At 41.8% G+C, this 20392-nt stretch overlaps 2 protein-coding genes across 2 annotated transcripts in view; one reads left to right on the forward strand and one right to left on the reverse strand.

Moving 5' to 3' along the window:
• The window catches only part of LOC135226400 (von Willebrand factor A domain-containing protein 5A-like), a 442225-nt gene that overhangs the window by 118590 nt on the left and 303243 nt on the right, over positions 1-20392 (reverse strand). The gene's annotated exons all lie outside the window — the stretch shown is intronic.
• LOC135226174 (von Willebrand factor A domain-containing protein 5A-like) overlaps positions 1-20392 on the forward strand; it is a 67458-nt gene that overhangs the window by 25797 nt on the left and 21269 nt on the right. Inside the window, exons 6-11 of the mRNA XM_064265617.1 lie at positions 889-1023; positions 1605-1765; positions 3013-3229; positions 3491-3617; positions 16816-16960; positions 19322-19516. Of these exons, the coding sequence (XP_064121687.1) occupies positions 889-1023; positions 1605-1765; positions 3013-3229; positions 3491-3617; positions 16816-16960; positions 19322-19516 (980 nt within the window). The remainder of the gene's footprint in view (positions 1-888; positions 1024-1604; positions 1766-3012; positions 3230-3490; positions 3618-16815; positions 16961-19321; positions 19517-20392) is intronic.

The raw sequence follows: 20392 nt of genomic DNA on the forward strand, positions 1-20392 counted from the left end.
TATTTGTAAAGGCAAGCCAGTGAATTTTGTAAGAGCATAATTTGAACTACTATATACAGCAGTTTCATATTAAAAGTAACCATTAAATCTCACTGGGACCTAAAGGCAACCTCTGTTTGAACTGAAACCAAGGAACTGCTCTTGATCAGCCACTCTATCATTTTTGATAAGGCATATTAGAATTTATTCATCTTTCATTGGGTATTATTATCACTTGATGTTATGTGCTTTGCAGATTTAATTGTAAATTTGCAGATACAAATATTGTACATGCTAACTTCATCACTTCAAGATATCTCATTTACGTATATGGGAAATTTTGGCACGATACCAGTCAGTATCATCTGTGGAAATATATAGATACGAGACTCCTCTAGACCAAATTTTTTAAAGAAAAAAAATCAACCTTAAATACACCAGGGAACCTATAAAATTCATTTAGGATTCAGGTAATCCAAACTCTGTTACCTGCAAACACTGGTAGTACTTAAAGCAACATCGATTCTTACATTTTTTGTCACTGCCCCTCATAATTTGTGTCAACTTACTTTTTCATTGTTTTGTATCATCAGGTGCAAAATTAAACTGTATTGGGTTACTTCAACTAATAATTCACCAAGTTTTAATTGGCCTAAGCTCATTTATCCTTTCCTTCAGTATTGTTTATGTCATGAATTACGTACTTGCATTAAGCATTTTTTGCTATAAGTTTTAGCTAGTTGTAACCCTTAAAATAGGCCATTTTTCATGCACCTGTGAGTTCTTGGCTGGTTGGAAGTGTTGGGTCCTGTGCTGATGACCTCTTATTTACTGACAGATTACATTTTAAGAGGCCCTTCTTAAGTTGGTTTTTACCCAGTTTAACATATGAGAACAATTATTTTTCAGGTTCTCAAGCTGAACTGCAGTTGAGTATGATGATGGAACTAAAAGTCAAGACTGATGGAGCCGTGAGTTTCACTTTGCCAACTGTTCTTAATCCTCGATACTGTCCTGGTGACATTTCTCCCAGCCAGCATACAGGTAAAGAGTTTTCTCTCACCATACTCATTTTCTTCTTGCTTCATTTTTCATCAAAACTTGTGTCTTGCATCACTCATTAGTATTATAACTATTTCTTGCATAGTCAAAAATTCAATACGTAATATAACATTGTACTATGTACTTATAGTAAACTTAAAGTATAAGTAGAAATGGCTGGAAAAAGGTTAAACAAAATTTAATCCTTCCTGTGTGCCATATCTATAAACAAGTTGCAAAACTTTAAAAAAAGAAGTACCAATTTTAAGCCCCCTTAAAAGCCTCAGATATTGCATATTTTACATGCGAATAGGGCCACAGATTTCTTATTGTTAGCCTGGATGTGGGTATCCTTTCTGATGGAGTGATTACACTGAAAGTTTGGAATGTTGATAGATGAAGAAAATAAACTGACCTCTTTTTAATATTGCCCTTTGTATATAAACTATTTACGTTTCTTATATTGATGTTTTTTCAGTTCTTTGCACTGTTTTTATAATGTTGTTTAGGATATCTTTAGGTTTATCTACAAGTACGCATTAGCAATCTTTTGTATATGAAGTAACTTTTAGGGTGTTTTTCAGAGAGTGTTGCACAAACTGGCAACCCTGAAACAGTCATTGTGTCTGAAGCCTATACATTTGGTATGAATGCTAAGGTTCAAGGGGGACATACTATAGCTCGCATAACCTCACACCGTGAGTCCTTGAATGTGGAATTAAGTGACGACAGTATGTCAGCAAAGGTAAGCTTTATTGTGATACATTTGTGCTGTATCTTAATACTACTGCTGTTAAATGTTAATAAACTTTTTATATAAGTGAAGTGTCATCAAAGTAATAGATTAGAATCTTGTGAGAATATTTCAGAAAGAAAAAGATTTTGCAAGACAGGATTTGTGGCATTCATAATTGCCCAAGTCCTGATCCTGGCTTGAATTTTACTAGATAACTAATAAATCTTTGCTTTTTTAGTCACTTTTATCTGTTTTATGTTGGTGAATCAATTTTGCTACTTCTATCCTAAGGCTGTGATGCAGGTTACAATATGATATTGCAAGTGGAAGTGGAGTGTTCTTATGTTTTGCTCTCGTATTTTGTTTTTGTTGTGTATCTAGTTTATTTGTGTGTTGTCCTAAGAATTTAAATAAGTGAAAAGCTATTATACAGTACACATTGTAGGAAAATGCAAATTTTTTAAGGTTTGTAAAAGTTTATTAAAAGATAATTTTCACAACTTTACCTTTTTGATGTGGAAAGGTAATATGCTGAGGATCAACAGATGCTTATCAGTTTGCTATTGTTACCTTGTAACCTAGCCATTTCGGCATAGATATAATTTGTTTTTCCTGGAGTGGCAAAGTGCAAGATATTCCATATTCTTCTTTTTTAGCAAATCAAGTTCTAGGATTGTATGAAATTTAGTTTTTCTCTCACCTACATTATTTGTCAGCGTGTAAGTACTATTTATCTCCAGGACATTGCAAAAAAATCCACTCTGAAGTTTACTTGAATTTGTATAATTCACACATTGTTGCAGATAAGTAGTGTATTGTTACTTGGGAAACATATAGCAATGAAGAAAACAAAAACCAGAAACTGGATTGGAATACATTGATATCAGTTTCTATCCTTTCCTGAGGTTTATGTTAGGGGTCAAGATTGCAGAGAATGCTTAAGAAACCTCAGATTCCAGGTGGAATTCGATGATAAAAGATGAATTCCAGAGAATTGCTCATTCTGTGGTCCCTTGAAGATTCTTCCAGAAAGAGTAGGGGATACTGTATTTAATTTTCTTGTAAATACATGAAGTATTGTACATTGAACATGAACTTAAAGTTTATTTAGCCTGTTTCAGCAAATGGACAGTTACTAAGGTATTGAATTTTAAAGTAGTTTTTTGTGCACTGTACGTACTCTCAAATTATTATTATTACTGTATATGTGATGGATTTGACTTATGTAGAGCACACTTAACACCTGTCCTTTTCAGGTGACTCAAGACAGCGGTGGATTTAAGCCAGATCATGACTGGAGCATGTTGATATACTATGCCAATCCATACAAAACTCACATCATTCGAGAATCAGGAGAACGAGCTGGTACTGGCCTCATGAAGGATGATCTTGTCATGGTCAATTTACACCCAGAATTCCCAGAAGAAAGTTACTCTCACAGAAACGAGATTTTATTTGTCGTGGATCGCTCCGGTAAGTTGAATGTCTGAAAAACAATTAGTATGCACAACGTTTTGACATCTTCCTTGTCATACTGTTTTCTGGCATGGCCACATCATTTTGGTTTTATTGCATATTACATGCTGTCAGTGTGAATATGGCTTGTATGTTCATCAGCTGCTCAGCAACTCAGCCAGTGCCTATCAATTCTCAGGCAGAGGTGAATATTTAGAGTAACATTATTAAGTATCAAAATAAGCTGTCTTACAGTAGTATCTTCTTTTGGGAATTCAGGAAGCATGGAAGGAGATAGCATACAAAGTGCACGCGCCACACTTCTCTTGTTCCTGAAGAGTCTTCCTACGGGATGTTACTTCAATGTTATAAGTTTTGGAAGCACGTATTCTCTACTGTTCCCAGAGTAAGTAGATTTTAATATCTTGTAGCTCTTTTCCACTTCTGCCTTGTTCTTTATTCATGTTAATTTAATTTTTAAATGATTTTGTCCCATAAGGTTATAAGTTAAGTGATATAGAATCCTCCATCTCATTGACAGTCTTCATTAGTATCTCATTTATATCTGGATAAATTTATTTTTAAATATATTTTTGCCCATACACAATATTGGATTTGTTTCTCTATCTCATTCTCACAACTTCCTCTTTGGTCTTTAAAGAGCTAAGAGTTTTTTTTTTTTCTGTATTATACACCAGTTCTGTCTTCCAGCCTTAAAATGTAACAATGAAGAGATATTCATCATATCTTAATAACTGGGTACCCCCAATTCAGAGTTGTCACCTTCATCAACTTTGTTACTGAAAATATACTGAATCAGTTGTCGAGTTCAGGGGTATAGCAAACTTAAGAATAAAGTTTCTGATATGCAAGGCAATTTTATGATGCATATTAGCAAACACTTTCATGGTTAATCATGTGAGCTGGCTAAAACAAGTGTTTTATAATATGTATAAAACTTCTTTTCATGCAAAGCAGTCAACCATAATTAGCCATGATATTTTCTGATGTTTTATAGATAGAAGAAACAACAGCTAGAAATAGCTATTGACACTACACCTCTGAGCCATCAGAAGTATTAACCGCCTTCCTTCTTTCTTTTGTGTAAATTGATTGTCACAAATTGAGAAAGAGGAGACTGAAAGGTGGGTGCTTCTTTATAATAGCTAGGTTTGTATGAAACTCTTAGTTTGTTCATTACAACCCAATAAATGATATACAAATATGCATTTTCTATATGCAACACAGCCAGAGGCATAAACTTGTACCAATAAAGATTCAAGTGCCCTTGCTGTGTGTGTCCAGTCCTCTTAAGGGGACCGTCTGCTATGATGTCTATTTTTTTTATGTATTATGCAAAATAGATAATTTTCATATATGTTTTAGATATATATAATACCTTCATCATATAAAAATTTCAAGTCATTTGAGCAAAAACTTTTAGTTTTATTAGCAAAAATTATGATTTAAAAAAAAATTAAGTAGAGATTTCTCCGCTAATATGACATCAGTTGTATTGAAAATCATACCATAAACACTTCTTTATATACGGAACAATTCTGTGTGACAGAATTTTGATTTTTTTTTTTATGAGTTTTTTTTTTTTTTTTAGTCTAGACACTCAAAAAATTCTAAAAAAAAAGAAAGAAATCAAAATTCTGTCACACAGAATTATGGGATTTTTATTCCTCTTTCCAATTATATCTTTCTCTCCAAAATTGGATAATAAATAACCGAGTAATGGTTACTGACATGCGCATAAGTATGTTTTTGAGTTATGAACTCCCAAAGATTTGCTATGTAAATTTCGCTTTTTTCTTATAAAAGTCAAAACAATATTATTATAATTACTTTATTTGTACTTTTATTGTTGATTTCTACATCAAGGATCCTGGTCCTACCCCTAAAAGTGGTATTAATACCCTCAGCGTGACACCAGACAATGATGTTGACGGCGAGACATGAGACAATGAGGGCGCTGATAACAATGAATTTTCGTGTTTTTCTTTCAGCGCACTCCTGGCCTTCGCTAATTTTGCTAGCCTTAGTTGCTGAGTAGCCTTCTTGATCTTAGGTAACTTCGGCATTGCTATGAGTTCACCAAGAAGTTATAAAAACAACGTAAATAGCTAGTGACCAAACGCAAGTGACGAAGTGCATGTAACTCCTTTGACGTGTGTGGCGTAACTGAGTCATTCCCTGAGTCTCACGGCTCTCGTCTATAAATAGCCGCTCTGACCAGCTCTCAACTCACACTACCTTTAATTGCTTCCAGATGTATGAGAATCTCGAAAAAAATCTGAAAAAATCCCTGTATATATGCAAAAATAAACACGCAAAAACGATTGTCAAACTCAATCATACAGACGACGCAGTTACGATGACGTCATCATTTAAAAACCGCTATATCTTCATTATTTGTAAAAATAATTGGCTGAAACTTCTGGAAAGCATGCACGGCATGTTTCTGCATAGATACAAGTAATAACTCTATTTTTTATTTTTTCAAGTTGACATGTCATCAGCCATAGCGGACGGTCCCCTTAAAACATCTCAGCTGCTGGTCATTTTCTTTGTATGACTCCATGTCGTAAACACAACGTTGTGTCTCTTATCACAGAATTGTTCATACGCGAACAAACCTTCGGTCTTAACAATAGGATAATTTCTAGCGCCTAGCTGGATCCAGTTAAAAAACAGATGAAAGCAAGGAATCTTGTGATATCTGGCAACGCATGCGTAGATCGGGTGAAGGATGGTCGAAGACCATTCACCTACGATCACGCATTAGTCTTTCTTTGACCGCCTGGGCAAGAGTCGTGTTTACCTCTCTTGGCCTTTACCCGGTTCATTGCCCGTTTCGCTTGTGTTTAGTGTGTGTGTGTGTGTGTTTGGCAGATATTATGGCTTCTTCTGCTCCTTCTCGGCCTCGTCAACATGTGTGCCCCTGGAATTCCAGGTTTTCCTTGTTCTCGTTTTTGGCTTCAGCAGTGGCTGACCCCCACATTGCGCAGTAGGTGCCGTTCTAATTTTTGTATATGACGAATCCTTGCACGGAATGCCGGGCATTGCCTTAAGAGCAGTGGAAGTCATTTTATAGCAAGTGAGAACATCGGAGGGTTTTGACTCTTCCTTCATGGGAAGGTTTTTGCCTCTTCACAATGCTTTGTCTCCTGCAGTATTGTACCCTCATAGTAGAGTTGTTCCTGTGTCTCCTTCCTTTTCTTCTAGTGATTCGTCGCTGGAAGTATCGAGAGGCCACCAGGCTGATGTTTGTAATGTCGCCCCTTCTTTTTCGGGAATTAATTTGATTCCTGGGAAGGGGGAGCCTTTTTTTCATCATTCTCATTTCTTCCAGAGTCAGAGGTGCCCAAGATGGCAGCAATTGGAAGATGCTCAGGCTAGGGGGGTACCCTGTCCTGGAGGAGTTACTTGCAGGCTTTTTGGAGGCTCGCTACCCCCCCCCCCTTCCTCCTCAGGCTGGCCAGGCCATCCCCTGTCCTCCCGGCCTCGTCTTCGTTGGTAGTCGAGGTCAGCCATCTTGTATTGCTCCGCCAGTGACTATTGCCACTTCTTTGAGTTGGAGGGAAGCTGTGGCATCAGCCCTGTTGATGACGTCACGAGATCCGTCGTTGTGTATTCCTCCGCCAGTGGCGTCTGATTCCCCTTTTCACCAAGGGGAAGGCGTGACGTCATCACCACTTGTGACGTCACTCCCATCGATGACGTCACTCCCAGTTCATCTGAGCACTGCCTCTCTTAGTCGTTGACGTCATCTCTGCCGCCCAGTTCGCTACATCTCCCTTCCATGTCATTGGAGCCTTCTCTTGCAGATCAGTCTGAGGTTATATGCCAGGCAGTGCTTAAGAGTGTTTTGGATGTTAAGTTGGCTGCCTTGTCGGTTGGGAGCATTGGAAGGAATGCGTTGCTTTGTCCCTGCCTCCTGCGAAGAGATCGCTTAAGGAACCAGTACTGTCTTCTCCCTCTTCCCCCTCTACGCCACGTCGGCGTATCAAGTGTTGAAAAGCTAAGGACTTTGCTCTTTCTTCGCCTACAAGAGAGGAACTACGCGGATGTGTTCTCAAGAATGTTGGTGTTTCGGAGAGTATTAGTGGTTTCGTCCTCTGCATTGAATCGCGGGGGGACGGGGGGTTGCAATTCCCCCATCTGTGCACCTCTTGAGTGTGTTGCAACCTCCCCCGTCCATGCACATCACGAGCGTGTTGCAACCTCCCTTGAGAGTGTTAGTGTATCTTCCCTGTGTAATCTGCAGTGGCTGCTTCATCCTCTGCATCGAATCGCGGGCGTGTTGCAACTTCCCCTGTCCATGCACGTCTCGAGTGTGTTGCAACCTCCCCTGTCTGTGCACATGATGCAAGTGCTCCTTCTTCTCCAAGGCCTATTCGTCGCAGTAAGGATCTCAAGATGCCTGTCAATAGGTCGAAGATGGTGAGCGTGAAGTTCTGCAGCAGGAGTGTTTGACCTGCCCCTCGGACTGATGCTTGTAAGAGTTCAATTCTCGAGGATTCTCCTTCGATCTTGAGTGTTCGGGATTCCTCTCCAACTCACGTTCGTAAGTTGGCCATGCCCGTGACCATTCACGGACATGTTAATGAATCATTTGTTGGAGGAGAATGTAGTGATGTTCCTAGTGTTATAGTGGGTTCATCTCGGGAGCCGACGCATGGACCCAGCCCAGACAGGTTAGTTGGTGTCTCGAGTTGTTTGGCTGCTGATCCTACTGTTAATTTTAATGAAGAAGTGCCTTAGAGGAGCCTACACATCCTTCTCATTGTTGGTCTCGTTGCCGGAGCAGGAGGAGGGAGACACGCAAGAGTTTTTGTCTTCCTTTTCGGAAGTTGTTGATCTCATTCGTGGGTTCAACAATTTGGAAAGTAGGTTTCAGGCTCGGTCGTCTTCCCTCCTTGCTTGGAAGCCTTGGTGGGAGCTACACAGGATCCAAAATCTTCTCTCCAGCTTCCCTTTCGGGGCACGTCCAGTCGGTCTTGCATAAGGTTAACGCCTCTGTTTTGGACCGGGCCGGTTCGCTTTGCTCTAGGAGCTCTGACAATCTGCTACTCCCGCCTCTAATGGGGCTAGGAAGTACTATGCTATGAACTCTACTTTTTTGATGTCGCGCCATCTTAACCCAGACGTCATTCGCCTGAAGCCGGGATTGACTTTGGAGCAGGTGTGGCGGGTGGCTCCGTCCTTGTCTCCACAGGATGCCTCAGCATTGGAATCTATGGCAGCCTCCATGTTGCTTACAGTTTCTTGGCTGGACTTCTGGTCTGTGGTCATTGCCAAGATAGTTTCTGATAGGTCCCCAGAAGGGTTGGTGAGTGCATCCTCTCTTGCCAATCTGTTGCAGTCCGGAGGGAAAGCGTTTTCGTATATGGCTCACCTCAGTGTTTATTTATGGGCTAACCTTCTGCTGATTAGAATGCGATAGGCCAGCGTCGGGCTGACACCAAAGACAGCCTGGTGCACCAGGCCATGTCTAAGTCCGAGTCTCGTCCTCGGAGACATCCGGCTCCTCCTCCTCCCCTTGTCCAGCAGTAGTCAAGAAGATCATCGCCTGGTAGGCTGTTGAGGAATTCGAGTTTGGCAGGGCCTTCCCGTTCAACTCAACCTTGGTCAGAGGATCAACGTCCCTTTCGCTCTCGTTTCTTTAGGCCAAGAAGGGGCCCAAGGGGCAGAGGTAATGGGGCCCTTGGTAGGTTAGGCGCCTCTCCCTCTCCTGTGCCACGGAGGGGGATGCCTAGCGGCCCATTGTGCCACGGAGGGGGGTGTCTGGTGGGCCATTGGGCCAAGTGGCAGAGTTATGGGGCGGAGAAGTGGGTGGTAGATACCCTTCGGGTGGGGTACCTATTGCCATTCGATTTCTCTCCCCCTCTGTCGGAGAAACTGCAGCTCACAAAAGCATATCCTCCAGATTCTCTGAAGTTCTTGGCTCTTCGGGAGGAGGTGCAGAAGATGCTGGACAAGGTTGCGATAGAGCAAGTGGTGCATCTGTCTCCGGGGTTTTACAGTCATATCTTGGTGCTGAAGGTGTCGGGAGGATGGAGACTTATCCACCTTGAATCACTTCATCAGGAAGACACGGTTCAAGATGGAGACCCCGCGTTCAGTGTTGGCAGCCGTGAGGGAAGGCGACCTCATGCTGTCAATAGACTTAAGGGACGCATACTTCCAAATCCCTGTTCATCCGACGTCCACGAAATTCCTTCGCTTCTCTCTTGGGAACAAGGTCTTTGAGTTCAAAGTCCTATGTTCGCAAGGGTCTTCTCTCGTGTCAAGTTGGGCCCATGCTCAGGGGATCTGTTTGCTGAGGTACCTCGACAATTACTTGGTCTTGGCAGTTTCCAGGGAAAAGCTGCTGCAGGACAAGGATCGTCTACTTCGGTTCTGTCTGGAACTGGGCATCATAGTCAACCAGGAAATGTCGAACCTCGTACCCAGTCAAAGGATTCTCTACTTGGGCGTGGTCATCGATACGACAGTGGCAAAAGTTTTCCCGTTGGATCAGAGATTGGAGAAATTGCGGGTGGTGTCGCACAACTTCCTGTTGGAACCATATCAGTCAGCTCATCAGTGGCAGGTTCTTCTGGCAATGTTGTCATCCCTGAAGAAGCTGGTCCCTCATGGGCGTCTTCTTCTTTGGTCTCTGCAATGGAGACTGGGAGAATTCTGGTCTTCGGCGGGGAACTCACTCTGTTAATGTTTCTTCTGTCTCTGGAAGTGAGAGAAGACCTTCATTGGTGGTTGGACAACCAGAATCTTTCGAAGGGTGTCCCTTTGTGTTCTCTTCCATCGGACTTCCTTCTGTTCTCAGACGCCTCCCTCGCAGGTTGGGTGGCCTTATGTAGGCGGCCTCATCGCTTCAGGCGTTTGGAGGACAAGCAGCAATATATCAACGTCTTGGAGTTGAAGGCAGCCTTCTTAGGTCTGAAGAAGTGTTGGGAGAAGGTGGAATGTCATTCTGTCGTTCTCATGTCGGAAAACACCATGGTGGTAGCCTATGTGAACAAACAGGGAGGCCTGGTATCTCGTCAACTTCACGCCTTGACCGTCGAGGTTCACCAGTGGGCAGTCAGCAGTTAGGTAGAGCTCTCAGCCAGGTATATCCCAGGCAAACTGAATGTGGTCGCAGACAAACTCAGTCATCGGGATCAGATCCTAGGCACTGGGTGGTCGCTTCATCAAGTGGTAGCAGACAAGCTTTTCCAGGTTTTGGGTAGACCCATGTTGGACCTTTTTGCAACTCGCTTCAACAGGAAGCTGGAGATATTCTGTTCAATGGTCCCAGATCCTTTAGCATTGGCAGAGAATGCATTCCAACATCCCTGGGACAACCTGGAGGTGTGTGCCTTCCCTCTGTTTTGTTTGATCCATCAAGTTCTGAACAGGCTAATGAGTTCACAGGGTCTCAGGATGACTTTGGTAGCCCGTCTGTGGCCTCAAGCGGAGTGGTTCCCAGATCTGCTGTAGTTGTTATGAGAGGTTGCGAGGGAGATTTCCCCCTTGGCGACATCTGTGTCAGCCCCATGCGGAAATGTTCCACCAGTCAGTAGAATCCCTGTCTCTTCATGGTTGGAGGCTATCAAATATCTCCTCCGAGCAAGAGGCTTTTCTCAAAAGGAGAGCAGGGCATATGTCCAGCAGTCTCAGAAAGTCGACCTCCGCAGTTTCCAAGGCAATAAGCGATCTACTGTGATTGGTGTCATAACAGGGTTTTTCTCCACTCGCAACCTCTATTCAGCAAATAGCAGACTTTTAACCTTCCACAGAGACGAGAAACGTTTGTCCATTTCTGCCATTAGAGGCTACAGGGCGGCCCTGAGTTTGGTGTTACGCCTTAAAGGTATCGACATCTCTTCATGGGAACTTTCCTTGCTATTTAAGGGGTTTGAGCAGTCAAGTTCTAGAGAGCTCAAGCCTCAGACGTGGGATGTTTCCTTGGTTCTCAAGAGCTTCACTAAGAGTCCATATGAGCCCTTGTGTCGCTCATCTGACAGGAACTTGAAGCTCAAGGCAGTTTTCCTTCTGGCCTTGGCATCTTCCAGGAGGGTAGGAGAGCTCCACGATCTGTGCTATGAGGTGAAGCACGCCAGGGGTTGGGGGTCGTTGTCCTTCAAATTTGTCCCGGAATTCGTGGCCAAGACCCAAAATCCCTCTGTGCACGATGACAGGTTCACTTCGTTTTCCATTCCATCACTGAATGACTTGTGGGTGGTGATGCTCAAGAGCTTTTGTTGTGCCCTGTCCGGGCCCTGCATTGCTATCTTAAAAGGACTTGGCACCTTGGACCAGGCTGCCACAGACTTATTGTTAGCACAGGCCATACAAGAAAGAGGTGTCTAGGAATACCATCTCTTTTTGGATATGGGAAGCCATCAGACAGGCATACTTGTCTCTTGATGATTCCGCCACCACGTCTGTGCAGGCTAGAGCGCATGACGTTAGGGGTATTGGTCCCTCTCTGGCTTTCAAAAAGAACTTGGCTGTACATACAGTGCTGAGTGCTGGTACTTGGTTACGCCAATCTACGTTAGCCTCTTTCTATCTTAAGGATGTTGCCCACAGATCTGCGGACACGTTTTCCCTGGCCAGCTCAATATTGGGTCTATGACAGGAAGAGGAAGAGAGTTGGCAGAGTTAATGAGGATAAAGAGAGTGGATATTTTGTGTGTGCAGGAAACTCGATGGAAGGGTAATAAAGCTAAAGAACTGGGGGATGGCTACAAGTTAATCTATAGTGGAGCAAATGAGCAGGGTAGGAATGGCGTTGGAGTAGTGTTGTCGGGGGAAATGAAGAATGCAGTGACGGAAGTGAGTAGAAAGAATGACTGCATTATGAGAGTGAAGATATGTTATGGAGGGGAAACAAAAAATTGAACATCATAGCGCTTATGCTCCACAAGTGGGCTGCACAGAGGAAGAAAAGAGCCGTTTTTGGAACGAAATGAGTGAGGTAACGCAAGAACTGGAAGAGCAGGAGAGGACTGTAGTGGGGGCAGACTTTAATGGACATGTCGGAAATGAAAAGGATGTAATTGAACGTGTGCATGGAGGACATGGGATTGGGGAGAGAAACCCAGAAGGAGAGAGTATAGTAGACTTTGCCGTGTCCTTTGATATGGCAATAGTGAACACATTCTTCAAAAAGAAGAGGGAGAGCACTTGAGGAACATACAGGAGTGGCGGTAGATGCACACAAATAGATTACCTCCTTTACAATAGATCAAGGCTGGTGGAAGTTAGGAATTGTAAAGTTATCCCAGGTGACCACGTGGCCCCCCAACATAGGCTCCTTTGTATGGATTTAAAGATGAAAAGAGAAAAGAAAACGAAAAAGAATGGGGTAAAGAAAATCAAGTGGTATAAATTGTTAGGGAGGGATACTGATAAGAAGAGAGAGTTCAGGAGAAGAGTGCTGGGAGAGGTTGATCTGGGAATTGAAGATGTGGGAGAATGGTGGAGGCATAATGCATCAGTGATTAGAAGACATGGAAAGGAGATACTAGGGGAAACATCTGGAATAGTATGGGAGGAAAAGGAGAGCTGGTGGTGGGAAGAAGAGGTGGGGGAAGTGGTGAAAGGTAAAAGGGAGGCAAAGAAGAGATTGAAGAGTCACAGCTGCAGGAGGACAGAGAAAGATTAAGAGAAAGAAACAAAGAAGTAAAAAGGGTGGTAGCTCAAGCTAAGGCAAGGGCATATGAAGAGGTTTATAATGAACTGGAAACCAAGGAAGGGTTGAGTAAGATGCTCAAACTGTCAAAAGTAAGAAATAAAAGAACAAAGGACATCACCCATATTAAGCAAATGAAAGATAGGAATGGTACTGTCGTAAAAAAGGAAGAAGACATCCTGAAAAGATGGAAAGAGTATTTCGAACAACTGCTAAATGAAGAAAATGAAAGACTTGTAAGAGAGGATGGACAAGTAAACATGGGAATGGTAATGGGGATATCTAGGGATGAAGTGATACGAGCCTTAAAAAGAATGAGAAATGGGAAGGCAACAGGACCTGACTTAATCCCAGTCGAAGTTTGGAAAGCCTTAGGAGAGGAAGGGGTAGACATCTTGTATGATCTGATGGTAAAAAATATTCGAACAGGAAAAGATACCAGAAGAATGGCAGGAAAGCATATTGATACCTATATTTAAAGGTAAAGGTGATGTCCGGAATGCAGTAATTATAGAGGTATAAAACTAATGTCTCACACGTTGAAGATTTTGGAAAGAATCATAGATAGCAGGCTGAGAGAGGAAGTTAGAATAGGGAAGGAACAGTTAGGATTTATGAAGGGAAGCGGCACAACGGATGGAATATTTTGCATAAGGCAGCTAATGGAGAAATTCAGAGAAAAACAACGAGACCTGCATCTGGTATTCATAGACCTTGAAAAGGCCTATGACAGAGTGCCAAGGCAAGAAATATGGAGATGTTTGAGGGAGAAGATGGTGCCGGAAAAGTATGTCAGAATTATTCAGGAGATGTACAGGAATGTGTATACTAGAGTGAGGAGTAGTGTTGGTGAGACGGATGGATTTGAGATAGGAGTTGGATTACACCAGGGGTCAGCACTTAGCCCATTCATCTTCAACATCGTGATGGATGTAATGACCAGGGATGTTAGAGAAGCAGTGCCATGGTGCATATTATACGCGGATGACATTGTGTTGTGTTCAGAGGGGAAGGAGGAGTTGGAGGGGAGGTTGGAGAGGTGGGAGAGCAGCACTTGAGGAGAGAGGAATGAGAATAAGCAGATCAAAAACCGAATATATGTGTTCTAGTATTACTGAGGACGGTGGAAGTAGCATAAGATTGGGTGGGGAAGAAATAAAGAAAGTACAGAAGTTCAAGTACTTAGGGTCCGTATTGGAGGATAGTGGAAGCATGGACCAAGAGGTGAGACACCGAATTCAGGCAGGATGGAATAACTGGAGGTCTGCATCAGGGGTACTCTGTGACAAGAAGGTCCCTCTGAAATTGAAAGGAAAGTTCCATAGGACGGTGGTCAGACCAGCAATGTTATATGGAACAGAAACGGCAAGTATGAGGAAAACAGAGGAGAAGAAGATGGATGTAGCAGAAATGAGAATGTTGAGATGGATGTCGGGAATAACAAGGGAAGATAGGATTAGAAATGAGTATATAAGAGGATCAACAAAGGTAGCTGAAATATCGAAGAAAATACAGGAAGGAAGGCTTCGATGGTATGGACACCTGTTACGAAGGGAGGAACGTCATGTTGGAAGACATACGATGGAAATGGAAGTGCGGGGTAGAAGGAAGAAGGGAAGACCAAGAAAGAGATGGCGTGATTGTGTAAGGGAAGATATGGAATTGAAAGGTATAAATGAGAACGAGGCACAAGACAGAAATCGATGGAGACGACTCATTCCTAATGGCGACCCCATATAAAAATGGGTTTAAGCTAGGAAGAAGAAGACTGTGGTGGCTGCCCAACTGGTTGGATACTCATAGTTGCCCCTAACAGGGCACTTTTGAATATTTCCTAAGATAATTGTGTGAATGAGAGAATGAGTGAGTTGGCTGGTCTCCTTCTTTCTCTTGTACTTTTCCTTCTTCCTTCGGGCGGGTTAAGGAATAGACACGTCATTCGCTGGACTGTCTGATACAATGAGTAAGGTAGTCATACTGATAGTGTGGTCACTTATTATGCAAATGTCAAACCCTCTATTCAGTAGCACATGCTCCACTCCTAGGTAAGGAGGAGTTGAGAGTAGTACAAACCCTGGTGTGTTGGTTTGCTATTAGACAATCAAAGTTTCTCTTTGGTTCCCTATACAATGGTTCTCCCATATATCATTGTACATCACTCAGGGTCTGAGTGGTTAGATATCAATTTATCTAGCTTCTCAACGGGCTTCAGTCCCTCTCCAGAAGTCATTTCTTCTGGAAGCTGGACTGGTGGGTAGGCCCCCAGCCAGTCTAGGATGTCTTGTACTTCCCTCCAAGTATGAGTCTATCCTATTGTTAAGACCAAAGGTTTGTTTGCATATGAACAAATGACAAATTTTCTAAGACAATTTGTATTTTTCATAGCTACAAACCTGAGGCCTTAACATTATACTGCCCGTCTCTAGCTGCCCCTCTGTTTGTTAAGGCATCCTGAGTTGAGAAAGACTGATGCGTGATCATAGGTGAATGGTCTTCGACCATCCTTTACCCGATCTATGCATGCGTTGCCAGATATCACAAGATTCTTTGCTTTCATCTGTTTTTTAACCGGATCCAGCTAGGCACTAGTAATTATCCTATTATTAAGACCTCAGGTTTGTAGCTATGATAAATACAAATTGTCTTAGAAAATTTTACATTTTAGGGCCCGAGTGACTTAATTTCTGATTTAATTTAGGGCCCTAGTGATCTAATTTCTGTGGCCTTTTAATTTTAGTCTTGGTAGTTTTTTATGTGATTTTAGGTGATGGAGGCCTTGCTGCAGGTTTGAGATAGTTTGAATGTCTATGCCATCCCTTCAATTCAGATTGATCAACCTTGTGCTTTTGAAGTTTCATCAGTTATGAAAGTACCACATGAATTTCAGGATCCAGCAGTAGTTCGCAGGTCTCCTGGAACTAGAAGTCAATAGTTCAGGTCTCCGCAAGTCTAGTTCGCAGGTCTCCTCCTGAAGTCAATAGTGCAGGTCTCCTGAACAAGTCAATATCGCAGTGGAACTGAAGTAATATTCGCAGGTCTCCTGGAACTAGAAGTCAATAGTCCTAAGGCTCTTCCCAATGGTAGCAAGCTCTTCCAAGAGCTGCACTCCTCAGATTTCACAGTCACATGGAGTCCTTCATTTTCATTTGTGGAGCATAACCTTTGTTGCATCTGAGAGAGAGGGGTTTTGAGTTCTCTATAGTGGTTACCTTATGGTGGTGTCCTGTCTCTTAATTTTATCAAGGGAAGTGTCCAAATTTCTTGCTTCGCATAACAAATATGTAGATTACACTCAAAGCAGTTATTCCCCATTTTATGGACTATTTTGGGTTTCTCTGTGGTATGAAGACATTATCATTATATTACTTTCTATACTTTCACCTTGAAGGAATGATGCATATTACGTAATTTAGAATGACATTACAATGTAACCAGATATGTACTGTAGGACATACTGTACAAGTAAGAGTCTAAAGATATGCTGCTTTGAGTCTCACCAATAATGTTGTCAGATTTAGAGGGTATAAATTGTGAATAAAATTTTCTTTGTAATGTTAAAATTTTTGCCCACTCTCAGAAATTATTTATGCTAAATTGATATTTTTAGTTAATTTTCTTTTAAATCTTTATTCATATTGTTTTGGTTGTAAAATTTGCCATTGAAAAGACAACTTTTATTAGCGTGGAAGAATGATGATAGTATTCTTTTTGTTAGCTTCAAAAGAAAGCTATATTTGCAGAGACATCTCAAGTTAACTGTTACTCTTTTGGTAATACGTATTGCTTATGTTTTTCTTAACAGGTCTTGGAAGTGTTATTTTTCTATCCCAATGTCCCGTTTCATTAGATTTGAAGGCCTTAACAAAACTTTTGATCTCATCATTTTTATTTATATTTAACTTTTGTCTTACAGTGGGAGCCAGGAATACACAGAGAAAACACTGAAGAAGGCACTGAAACTTCATGCTACAATAAAAGCTGATATGGGGGGCACAGAAATTTTGCAGCCTATTAAGCAGATTTATTCTACACCTCCTAAACCTGGATATGCAAGGCAGGTTAGTGAGAAAAAACCTCAGAATTATCTTTGGCACATCTCTTAAAATTTAGTAAGTTTTGTTTCAGTTTAATATATTTCTTTGCTCTGTACAAAGTATGACAAAAAAGAGGATGTGCATATAAATTGAACAATAGTGTCAATTTACATTTTTTAAACAATTTTTAGTTTTGTTTAGTATTGGAAATTGGAAACAAGGATATGCAAAACCAGAGTTGTTGGGTGACTGGGGCAGTGACTCTTTTCAGCCGCTGTAGAGAGCAGTTATGTTACCCTTCTCTCTCCTTGTGTCTTGTCATGCAAAAAGAAGGCAAATTTCAGAGAGTGGTTGGTATCTAGTGTAGGGCCCTTACCTTCTAGCCTACCAGTGTATCAGCCTGTGAGCCAACGTTTTGTTTTGAAGGAGAGATAAGGTTCCTGTCCCTTTTCAAGGTAAGTTTCTCTTGAGAGTAGCCCTTTGTTTAGCAGCAATTCAGTGTTGTGTTCATCACTACTGTTTACTAAGAACAGCGTTGACATAGTGATCGAGCTTACAAGGAGGGACTCTCGAGACTCTACCATAACTACTCAGTAGCCTTGAAATCAGCTGTAGAGTGTGTGTAGAATAAAGCCTCTCTTGTTTGGGTTTGTGAAAAAACCGGCTTGTCAAGAAACCCAAACTATTCAAAACATACTCAACCTCCTCCTGTTAAAGAAGGCTGGAAGTCATCCCAAACCCTTCACCAAACCTCTCAGCCCCAACTAGAATGGGAGGCAAGGGAAAGAAGAAAGGAGAGGCTGCTGAAGTTGGCTGTCCTCTTTCTCCACTGACATGAGTTGGAGGTTGCCATTCTTTCCACTGGGCCAAGTTGTAGGAACTGGGTTGGTACCAGATTCCATTCAATGACTCTAATCCTCCCCTCTTGAACACTGATACTAGAAGTTTTAGTTTTTTCTCCAAATTTGCAGAAACTTGGGCCTTGTTTGCAGAGGTGGAAGTTATGAAGGTGAAAGGCATCATAGAAGCTGTGGATCACCACTCTCTGGATTTCTGTAGTCGACTCTTCCTTGTGGAGAAGGCATCTGGGTGAGCTGCAGACCAGTAATTGAACTCGCTTACTTGCACAAATATGTATTCATTCAGCGTTAGATTCTGTCAGAGTGGGCAATTTCAGGCTTTTGATAGATTTTCAAGTACCAATTCATCGAGGCATTGTGCTTTGGACTGGCCTCAGCTCCTCACATATTCACCTGGGTATTTGCTTTGGTTTTAGCGTGGGCTAGATCATTGGGTATTTGTTTGCACAATACTTGGATAACCAGTTATCCTAGCATCCTCCAAGTCAATTAGCTAGCAGTATCAGCTAGAATAAGTATGAAATCTCATCCCCAAGCACGCGAGTTGCGAAGTGTGAATGTTGAGTGATCGGTCTCCCCTTCTTCCCTTTTCCTTTTCCCAAGCAGCATTAAGGCCAAAGTACAAACTGGAATAAAATGAGATACGTACTGCTAAGTGCGCAATAAGCACCTGCTGTAAGTAGTTTAGAATGCACTGCCCTTTGTCCTTCCTCTTTTGACAAGGGGGAAAGAGGACATGGTAGAACTTTTTCTGAACAGCCCCAAAGGAGATTGTCATGTTTTTCTGGAAAACTACTATTCCTTACTCAATTTCCCTCTCTTTTTGGGGTTCTCACCTACTGCTCTGGTCACCCTATTCATGAGACCAGTAGGGGGGTTGCAAGTGTCTTTGTATCACTTGCTTATAGGTGCAACTGGGAGCATTACATTCATGAATGAATCAAACAGACTTTGACAGAGACTAAACCCTCCTGAGAGGTAATTTTTTTAATATAAAAGGTAATGGTTTTATCTCCTTAGGAACAAATAATAAATTTTTTTAAAGCAGTTTTACATAGGTTGTACCCATCGTCTGACCTGCTCTGTCCCTGGGACCAAAGGTAAAAGTGAAGTGGCGAGAGGGAGGTGAGTGAGGGCTTACCACACTCGCCTGCCTCTTCGTCAGTTAAATACCTTGTAACCAAGGTTCAGAGGCTGTCCCAGCTTGCGCTGAAGTATATTCCTAATATGAAAGGCTCTGGTTTGGATACCTAGCAAAAAATACTACAGTAATAGTTTCAGAACTTATTATGTTTAACACCCCTACATACAGAAGGTAGAAGGTTTTTGACTTTGATATCTAGCACTGTAATAATAGTACAGTACTTAATAAGCTGTGAATGTCTGGTTTAGTACAGTGGTCCTGTAGAAAAAGGACTTTGAAAACTGATACCTTTTAAAAGCTCCAGTTCTTTTATTTATCAGTTAATGTTTTCTGTCTTTTTGTTCTGTGTATTTATTGAACACTCGATAACATTACTTTCAGGTTATTCTGTTAACTGATGGGCAAGTATTCAATGTAGATCAAGTGAAAGAACTAGTAAGTTGCCATGCCCACGAAACCAGGGTATTTGCAGTGGGTATTGGCAATGGTGCTTCAACAGCTTTGGTTTATGGCTTGGCCAGGGCTGGTCGAGGTCATGCTGAGATGGTATATCAACAAGACAAGCTACAACTCAAGGTCAGAGATAACAAGTTGTCTTTCTGTTATATTCAACATTATTAATAGAGTGTAGAATCATTAAATATAAATAACCTTATTGTAGTCCTCTTTTGATAACTAGTCTTTCAGACATAGGTATTATTTGTAGGTAGTTTTTGTGTAGGACGGGTATTAGTTGTAGGTAGTTTGTGTGTAGATGAGGATTGTAAGTGTTAATAAAAGCAGTAAGTGTTGGGATGATGAAAGTAGAGCGCTAGTGAAAAAAAGGGTGAAAGTTTTAAGTGCAGGTGCAAGACAAAAGAGATGAGTATGCAGAAGTGTGTAAGAGATGAATAATGTAGTCTAAGAAAAATTGATTGAAGTTGGCATTCATAAAAATTTTTTGAGTAAATCTAGGATTTGCTCCATATAGAAGAAGAATTTTGTTCATACGCGAAGAAACCTTTGGTCTTAACAATAGGATAATTTCTAGCGCCCAGCTGGATCTGGTTAAATCGCAGATGAAAAGCCAGGAATCTTGTGAGATCTGGCACGTGTGCGTATATTGGGCGAAAAGTGGTCAAGGATCATGTACCCACGCTTACATGCAGCATTCAGTCATTTTCTTATCCAGCTGGGCGAGAGTTGTGGTTGACCTCTCTCGACCTTTTACCCGGTTCACTGCCCATTTTCGCTTGTTTCGGTGTGTGTGTGTGCATGCTTTTTTTTTATGGCTTCTTCTGCTCCTTCTCGGCCTTGACATGGGTTCCCGTGTACTCAAGGTTTCCCGTGTTCTCGTTTTTTGGATTCTTCAGTGACAGATCCTCACAGAACTTGTAGTAGGTGACGTTCTAATGTTTGTACCATAACGAATCCCTGCACGGAATGTCGTGCCTGGCCTAGAGAGCAGTGGAA

This window comes from Macrobrachium nipponense, chromosome 14, assembly GCF_015104395.2.
Source record: "Macrobrachium nipponense isolate FS-2020 chromosome 14, ASM1510439v2, whole genome shotgun sequence".
NCBI classification, from domain to species: domain Eukaryota; kingdom Metazoa; phylum Arthropoda; class Malacostraca; order Decapoda; family Palaemonidae; genus Macrobrachium; species Macrobrachium nipponense.